The sequence below is a fragment of the Callorhinus ursinus genome, unplaced genomic scaffold (genome assembly GCF_003265705.2).
Source record: "Callorhinus ursinus isolate GAN/ISIS: 27379988/994484 unplaced genomic scaffold, GSC_fseal_2.0 scaffold131, whole genome shotgun sequence".
Taxonomy (NCBI): Eukaryota; Metazoa; Chordata; class Mammalia; order Carnivora; family Otariidae; genus Callorhinus; species Callorhinus ursinus.
The window spans coordinates 438,779-447,366 of NW_027397193.1; the positions used below are offsets into that span (position 1 = coordinate 438,779).

The window sequence follows — 8,588 nt, forward strand, 5'->3', positions numbered from 1 at the left end:
AGTAAGGGTAGGGCACCTAGTCTCACTCCCTCCCTCCCTCCCTCCTCTCCCCTCCAGATGGCAGCTACCATTGACATGAATTTCCAGAGTGATCTATTGTCAATATTTGAAGAAAATCTTTTCTGAGAGCACCTAGGTGACTTCTGACTTTGATTTTCTGGCGAAACGTTGACTCTCCATAGTGTTAGGGCGGCAGTGGAGGCGGTAGCAGCGGCAAGGGGGTGGCTCCGGGCCTGGCCCTCCTGCATGCTGTGCCCAGGGCAGGCCTGACGGGCAGCTGAGGATCGCAGAGCCTGTCTGCCTTACAGCCAGCCGGACGTCCCGCCACCCACCACCCCCCTCGCAGGACGTCGGCTCAGAGCACGCCTCTCCACGAGCAAGTGCTGGCCAGACCCAAGCCGCGCGTCCCTGCGTGTGGGGCAGAGGTCCTGCTCTCCGCCAAATGTCTACACAGTATACACAGGACATTGTTGCTGCCGCCACCGTGACTGGTTTTCTGTCCCTGAGAACGTGACGTTCGTGACGTCCTGCCCACCAGGAGTCCTTCCCCTACACCCCAGCCACCACCGCCCGCTCCCAGGAGGCCAGGGCAGGCCCGAGCGAGCTGGAGGCGGGCGAGGGCGCCGGCCCACCCCCTTGCTGGCACTGACTTTGCCTTGAACAGACCCCACCCCTCCCCTCCCCCACAAGCCTTTAATTGAGAGCCGCTCTCTGTAAGTGTTCGCTTGTGCAAAAGGGAATAGTGCCGTGGAGGTGTGTGTGTGTCCATGGCAATTTGGAGCAAGGTGACTGTCACACGCGCGTGTGTGGGCCGGCCTCGCCCAGTGAGTGAGGCCACCAACCAAAGTCAGTTCCTTCCCACCTGTGTTTCTGGGTTTTTTTTTTTTTTTCTATATATATATTTTTTGTTGGATTCTATTTTATTTTTAATTCTCTCTTCTCCTCCAGACACAATGGCACTGCTTATCTCCGAAATGGTGTGATCGTCTCCTCATTGAGCGGCGGCTGCCACCGCGCTGTGGGTAGTGTGTGACCGTGGCTGTACTGTGTAGTGAACATAGTTGGCATATCTTTGTTTGAAGTTTGTTGGTGACTCCACCAAACTGGTGTAAAAAAACTCAAAAAAAAAAACCCACAAAAAACAAAACAAAACACACAAAACACAAAAAAAAACTGCCTATATTTTACTCAGTTTCAAACTTTATTAGTCTGTTTTTAATTATAAACCATGTTTTCTTTTTCCCTTCCCCCCCGTTTGTTTTTAATGTCAAATCTGTTTGAGTTGTGTTTTTTTTTTTTTTTTTTTTTTTTTAAATACCAGGAAAGGAAGGGCCAGGGGACGAGGCAGGCACTGGGGTCTGGGGGGGGGCACAGACCCCTGAGGTAGAGGCTCCCCACCCAGCCTGACGAGCCGGCTGCCCCTTCCCCCACCCCCCCTTTTTTTTTTAATTTTATAATTGGAGCCCTTGGTGAGGTTACGTGTGCCATGAGAACCCACTCTACACCACGACGCTGGTGCCTCAGTGTTGGCCAAACTCTGGAGTCACTGACTGGTTTGACTTTCATACGGTGAATATGCATTTGGTCTGTACTGATCATGGAATAAACACATCTCTCTTTTTTAATGCTGGCGTCTTCCTGACATTTCTTTGTGAACCACCTGTTGCCTAGGCTAGGCCCAGGGGGCCCCCCGGGATCCCCAACCACCTTTGTACAAGAACTACCATCAGGGGCCACCTTGCCCATCTTCCATGACCAAGCTGAAGCTGTGACAGGGAGCCCAGGTACCCATTCTTCCTGTGGACCCTGGCCTTCTAGGTGGGTGACATGCTGCAGCAGAACCTGGCCAAACTCCAGACAGTATTCTTCCCCCTTGCCCTCCTCCATCCTGGTCCCGCACTCACCAGAGGACTTGGGCCGCTTCTCCCGCCTCGCCTGCCTCTACCTTAACTACTCCTTTCATTTAAGCTCAGGGTTAACCAGATGTTCTTAGATAAGTGTACACCCCCCCCCACCAACCAGGATCCTCACCTCCCACGCATGTAGACACGCACCCACACATTCCCTTCCAAGAGAGCCCGCCATGTGGCTGCCCGTGTGCCCACCAGCGTGCCACAAGGTAAGGGCAGCACTCAAGAGTGGTCCCTAGGATGTAAGATGAAAGTGTATCATTTATGTGTGCCCAGACACAAACTGAAACATTTCTAGCACTGTTTCTTAACCCTTATCCCCCTTTGTTTTTCAACCAGAAAAGCCCTAGTATCATCTTGTGTTTGGGATCTGGGAGACCTGGCAAGGGTGTAGTTCAGGCATCCAGCCAGAGGTCCCCAGTTGCCTCCCTGCCCCTGCCCCCATGCCCCAGCAGGCACTTCCTCATGTGCCACTGTGGTTCAAGTGGGACTTACATTTTGGTTCTTTGGGGTTTCTTCCATCTCATCCCACCCCCTCATTTCTGTTCCCTGTTTTGTTTGGTAACTTCCCCAGGCCAGGTCCGACTGTTTAGCTGGAGAAATGGTTTTTGTCTGCACCTTCTAAAGATTTAACTCTGCCGTGGCCCTCTCCACACCTTCCTGATGGGTGTTTCTCTAACTGGGTTGTAATTAGAACTTGGATCTACTATTTAATTTCTCTGGCCATTTCCCACTCCCTCCCACAGTACTAGAAATCTTAGTCCTATACAAGAGTAAGAGGTGTGTACAAGCCCCCACTGTACTGTATGCACGGATCGCTTGGCCAATAATTATGTCAGTGAATCTGAGACTTGTATTAAACACTTTAGACATTTGTAGAAGGGAATTCGTAGACTTTTCACTTATATACTAAAGTTTTTTTTTTTTTTTGTGCAGTTCTCATTGCAAAAATAAACATTTGTACTGAATATAAAATTACCATCCTGTGACTGCCGCTGTCTTTTTGTTTGAGGGTAGAGCTGGGGGTAGGGGGATGGTGAGAGTGAGTTTTGTGCAGCAGAGGAACAAGGGAGATCCCCAGACACTCACTAGCCATGCGGCCAGGTTAGAGGACTTGGGAGGCATACCGCGATCATCCAGTGGTTGGAAAACTGATTTGATGGAAAGTGTAAACGAAACCAAAGCTATGATACAGGCTAATCGTGCAAGAAAAGAAAGGTATTAAGTACAGGCAGAACAAACCTTAGTACAATGCTGGTCGTGTAATCATAGCCGTCTACGCGACGCTGAGATATACATTGTTTACTGAGGCGGAACCACATAAACCACCATTCCCCTTTACTAGGAACCCACAGACTTAATTATGGTCCCAGGACAGTGTAATGTTTAGCAGCCGGAACAAGACAAAGATGAGATTAGCAATGGGAGGTGACGAAAACAATGGAGTACTTAAACCAATAGGAACACCAAAAACGGGTAGGGCCTGTCCAATGATGATGACAGAGTCGATGCAATACTTAATGCCCCAAATTGGTCATCAGGAAATAGCCACACGAGCGCGTTGCGAGATACCTGGATAACCACCAGAAGAAAGCTAAAAGCATTCCGATGGCTGCCTCCGGGCGGAAGGAGAGGTGGAGCCCGAGATTGTTGCTTTTTTCTGTAAGTCCTGTTCAGCAAGCTGTGTAGCTCTAGGCAAGTGACTTAATCCCCGAATTTCAGGTTCGTGGTCTGTAATACAGGGATGTGATGATAGTACCTACACTTAATGGGGGTGTTACACGGGTTAAACGATGAGTGACCCTGAAATGTTCAGGATCTTGGGGGAAGGTTGCAAAACAGGAGGAGGAAGCTGGCCGGGTCGGGCCTCTCGCCCGACCTTGCCCCACTTCCTCTTTCAGACAGAGTTCCAGTGGCTCAACCGGCCCGGTCCTCCAGCTCCCGGGCTGGGCTTGCCTTCTAGAAGTCCAAGAGTCTCCCGGTCTTCATTGGTCGGCACCGGCGGAGCCCCGGGCCTCAACACTTGCCGATTGGCTGCCGGGCGAGACCTGTCGCCCGCACGTAAATAACCACCGCCCTCCAATCACAGCCGTGTAGGGGCGGGCCGACGACGGGCCCGCTGGACTAACGAGGCCGGCGCGGGGTCGAGGCCAACTGGACCCGCCGTTAGAACCAGGCCTGGGTGAGGGTGCTGCTAGGTCTCTCCCAGCCAGGCCAAGGACAGGGTCGCGCGCTCCAGGAAGGGGAGCTCTCAGAGGGCGGCAGCAGGGGCCCCCCCCCCCAGGCCTCCTCGGCTTGCGGCGACCGCCCGCGACTCCCTCCTAATCCCAGCCAAAGCACTACCTGTCCCCCTCCTTCCGCTTCCGGGCCCGCACTCCCCGCCATATTAGGTTCCGGCCCCGCCCCCCGTCTCATTGGCCCGGACCCAGGCCGACCCCCAGCTTATTGGCCCAGCCCTCGCACCCAAACCCTCCGGGCCAGCCTTAGGACCTTCTCCCGCCCAACTTCAGGCCCCGCCCCATCTGGGCTCCACCCTCTCCCCGTCCACCCTTTAAGCCACGCCCCAGTCCTCCAACGCCTCTAGGCCAAGTTGGGTCTAAGTTTCTGGCTCGTAGGCCGCACCTACCCTGCATTGCTCCGCCCCTTCGCTTCAGGCTCCGCCCATTTCACTCAGGTACCCCTCCGGCCCCCACGTTAGTACACATATATCAATCTCCCCCTACGCTTCAGATCCCTACCCACCGCGGGCGGGAGTCCTACTAGACCCCGCCCCTTATTAAGCCCCGCCCGAGCCTGCCTAGGCCCCGCCCGCAATTCGCAACCCTTCTCCCCAAGGCTCCTCCCCAGCCACCGAAGCCCGGTCCTCACAGGCACCATCCCCTCGCCCCATCCTGTTCGCTGTCGCCGTCGCGCCCAGGTGTTTACCTGGTACTTAGGTGAGTCGTCTGCAGTGGCGGTTTCGGTCTAAGCCTCCCGCCTCTTCTCTCGGAGCGTTCCTCAAGCCTCGAAGGCACGGAGGGGCCCCAGACCAAGGGCGGTGGGCTCCCCAGCCCGGGTCCCGCCTCCGTGCGGCTGCTTGCGCCCCCCGCCCACACCCCCAAAGGCAGCGCCGAAGTCGTCCCGGGTCGCGGCGACATGCCCGAGCTGGTGGTGACCGCGCTACTGGCGCCGTCGCGCCTCACTCTGAAGCTGCTGCGCGCCTTCATGTGGAGCCTCGTGTTCGCCGCCGCCCTGGTGGCCGCCGCCGTCTATGGCTGTATCGCGTTCACACACGTGCTGTGCCGGCCCCGGCGCGGCTGCTGCGGGCGCCCCCGGAGCACCCCACCGGCCTGTTTGAGCGACCCCACTCTGGGCGAACACTGCTTCCTGACCCTGAAGGTGAGCGCGCGCGCGCCCCGGGGCAGGGGGGAGGGGTGTGTGGCCGTCGGGTGTTGGTGGGTGGGGGGGGGGGGGGGAGGAGCCCCGGGGGGGGGGGGCCCTGGGGGGGGGGGGGGGGGGGGGTGTGCAGACAGCAAATGGTTGAATCCAAATCTGGGTCTGCACGTGGCTGGGGTGTTCAAGCCTAGCGAGGAAGGGTTCCCCAGGTCTCGGACTGTGCCCCCCCCAGAGCTCGGGCCTGCGCCTGCACTATGTTTCCGCCGGACATGGCAATGGGCCCCTCATGCTGTTTCTGCACGGCTTCCCAGAGAACTGGTAGGTCTGAAGCCCAGGGTCCTGGGGCACACAAGGCTGGAGGTGAAGCTGGAGGTGGATCTCGGACCACCAGGGCATCCAGGAGGCAGGCACGTGGGCTGGGTAGATTGGGGTCACAAAGCATCCAGATGGGGTGCTCGAGGACAGGGGTGCTGTCTACAGGAGGAGGCCCTGAAGGGATATGGGACAAAGAAGTCTTGGATACAGAGTACAGGTGACCTTGCTTGCCCTCAGCCTGGGGTTCCCCCATCTTCCTTTCTGGGAAGCCCAGGGCAGGAAGGTGGGGCCGGGGGAAGGCCCCTGCTGGGCACAGGGTGGAGGTGCAGCCTGCGGACCCTGACAGCCTCCTTCCCCACACACCTGACAGGTTCTCCTGGCGCTACCAGCTTTGGGAGTTCCAGAGCCGCTTCCACGTGGTGGCTGTGGACCTACGGGGATACGGCTCCTCCGACGCGCCTCAGGATGTAGACTGTTACACCATGGACCTGCTGATGACGGACATCCAGGATGTCATCCTGGGCCTGGGTGGGGATACCCCTGGCCTCCTCCCTCACCCTGCCTCGCCTCTCCCTGGCATCTCACTTACACCGGTTCCTCTGCCCCCGCCCAGGTTATTCCAAGTGTATCCTGGTAGCCCATGACTGGGGTGCGCTCCTCGCCTGGAATTTCTCCATCTACTACCCATCCCTGGTCGAGCGGATGGTAATTGTCAGCGCTGCCCCCATGTCTGTGTACCAAGGTGTGTTGGGGAGTCCAGGGTGCTGGGATAAGCCTCTGTGAAGGAGCCTGTGTCTGTGTCTACGCTTCCCTGTCCACCAGTCAACACTCGAGGGGCTGGGGACACACATGACCCACCCAGTGTACAGTCAATGACAGTACACTTAGGAGTGACTCACATGTTTTGAGCACCTACAGGTAATCATTGCGCTGACAAGGAGCTTGCATACAGTAACCTACACAAGCCTCCCGAGCGTATGAAAGTGTTATTATCTTCGTGGTCCAGTTGGGGGAAACTGAGGCAAGAGAGGTTCAATGCCTTTCTTCTGGCAAGAAAGGTATAGATAACTAAGCAACTGCAATAGCGTGAGATGCCTGTCACCTCACCTGATTCTAATTCCCAGTATCATAGTCGAAGTGACACAGTGATAGGGCCTTTTTTCTCTCTCTCCCTCTTTGCTGTTGTTTCTCGTCTCTCTCTGTCTAGACTGTCAGCTCCCCAGGGGCAAGGGAGTTTTGTCTGTTCCATTTACTGCTGTGTCTCCAGGGTTTTAAACAGGTCCTGGCATCCAGTAGGTGCTCAGTAAATATTGAAACGCATCCAGGCCTGGGCAGGGGAAATCACACGAGTGGCTCTTGGGGGCTCCTGGGAGCTGCGGAGGGAGGTACCCCCATTCTGTCGGGTACAGTGACAACTCGGCAGGGAGGGAAGAGGGTACCCAGGCCAGGAGGAGTGACGAGTGTCCTCACAGGCTCAGGCAGCGATGACATTCCTGAGTGTTGGCGCATCCGGGTGCGTGGAGGGGTACAGGGGTGTGGGGCCACCCCAGGCCCAGGCCTCACATCTGCCTTTCCCCTGCCGCCAGACTACTCTATACGCCACATCGGCCAGTTCTTCCGTTCCAACTATGTATTCCTGTTCCAGCTTCCCTGGCTGCCTGAGAAATTACTGTCCATGTCTGACTTCCAGGTACAGTGAGGCAAAGGCTGGTGGTAGGTGGAGGGTAGTGGGTTGGGCCTGGGCAGGATGGGCACTGAAGCCACAGTCCTGTTGTGTACCCAGATCCTGAAGACCACCCTCACACACCGCAAGAGAGGCATCCCACACTTAACCCCCAACGAGCTCGAGGCCTTCCTTTATGACTTCTCACAGCCTGGTGGTCTCACTGGGCCCCTCAACTATTACCGAAACCTCTTCAGGTGAGACCAGACCCAGGGCAGAAAGCTCAGGAGACTTGCGGGGGTAGGGATTTGGGGCGGTTATTCTTCTGTCTGTTTGTGTCTTGGCCATAGGAACTTCCCCCTGGAGCCCCAGGAGCTGGCCACACCCACACTCCTGCTGTGGGGAGCGAAGGACACCTACTTCGATCAGGGGCTGGTGGGAGCCATCAGCAGTCGCTTTGTGCCGGGCCGGCTGGAGGCCCACATCCTGCCGGGCATGGGGCACTGGATTCCACAGAGCAACCCCAGGGAGATGCACGAGTACATGTGGGCCTTCTTGCGAGACCTGCTGGACTAGTGGCCCTCGCTTGCTGGCCTATGTGCACCTGGGAGGCCGCACGGCGTACGTACAAGGGTGGACTCCCGGATCTTGCACAGGCGTGGAACTCTAGGCTACACACAAAGGCGTCTGTGGATGCCCTCAGGCGCACCAGCCCATAGGCTCACACACAGGTGCGTGCGTGTGTGTGCAGGTGAACAAGCACTTCAGTCCTCGAGAGCCAGGTACAGCTCTCCGGAGCTAGATTCGGAGCGTCCTACCTCATCTCTCCCCTGGGGCCTTACTCTTCTTGCCAGTGTCAGACCCCAGAGCAGCACCAACCACAGACTCTGACCTTCCTGTCCCTGGCTTTCCTCTGCAATCCGAGTCTTCAGCTAAATGCTGCTGTGTCCGATAGGGTACTGGCAGCCACATCGGGCTGCTTCAATTTACGTGCAAAGTAATGAAAAGAAAATCAATTAAAAATTCAGTTCCTCAGTCACTCTGGCCATACTTCAAGGGCTCAATTGCCACAGCAGTATAAAGCATTCAGTTGGACAGTGCTGAGAAGGGTACTCCTAGAATAGGGGTATCCACACCTGGCTCCCGACCAGCTCCCCAAGGGAGGACCCTCATGTGCAAGCAGCTGGGCATCTAGGCTCCTGTCTGTTCGGGCCCTGAGCAGCCCCCACAATCTTCCCTCCAGTCGTGACTCCAGGCCTCTTAAGCTCAATTCTCTTGCTGCGGCCTGGGAAAGATCCCTGCGACCCCTATCCCCGATCCATGGA

General features: G+C 56.6%; 2 protein-coding genes across 9 annotated transcripts in view; both read left to right on the forward strand.

Moving 5' to 3' along the window:
- BRD4 (bromodomain containing 4) overlaps positions 1-1,625 on the forward strand; it is a 90,962-nt gene extending 89,337 nt beyond the window's left edge. For 4 of the 5 annotated variants that reach the window (XM_025864784.2, XM_025864785.2, XM_025864787.2 and 1 more), the window contains one exon: positions 58-1,625. In XM_025864784.2, coding sequence (XP_025720569.2) covers positions 58-126 — 69 coding nt within the window. In that variant the 3' untranslated portion in view covers positions 127-1,625. The remainder of the gene's footprint in view (positions 1-57) is intronic. The other variant, XM_025864783.2, reaches the window with a different exon arrangement.
- Positions 1,626-4,604: 2,979 nt separating this feature from the next.
- Positions 4,605-8,302, forward strand: EPHX3 (epoxide hydrolase 3). 4 transcript variants are annotated; one of them, XM_073890160.1, is made up of 7 exons: positions 4,605-5,288; positions 5,495-5,817; positions 5,971-6,128; positions 6,214-6,305; positions 7,246-7,290; positions 7,384-7,520; positions 7,614-8,302. In XM_073890160.1, the coding sequence occupies exons 1-7, from the start codon at positions 5,046-5,048 to the stop codon at positions 7,837-7,839; spliced, it is 1,224 nt and encodes a 407-aa protein (XP_073746261.1). In that variant the 5' UTR covers positions 4,605-5,045; the 3' UTR covers positions 7,840-8,302. The 4 variants fall into 4 exon arrangements, with proteins under 4 accessions (XP_073746261.1, XP_025720575.1, XP_073746263.1 ...); XM_025864790.2 differs by having other exon boundaries at positions 5,518-5,603; positions 6,214-6,342; positions 7,187-7,290; XM_073890162.1 differs by lacking the exon at positions 7,614-8,302 and having other exon boundaries at positions 6,214-6,342; positions 7,384-7,517.
- The last annotated feature ends 286 nt before the right edge of the window (positions 8,303-8,588 follow it).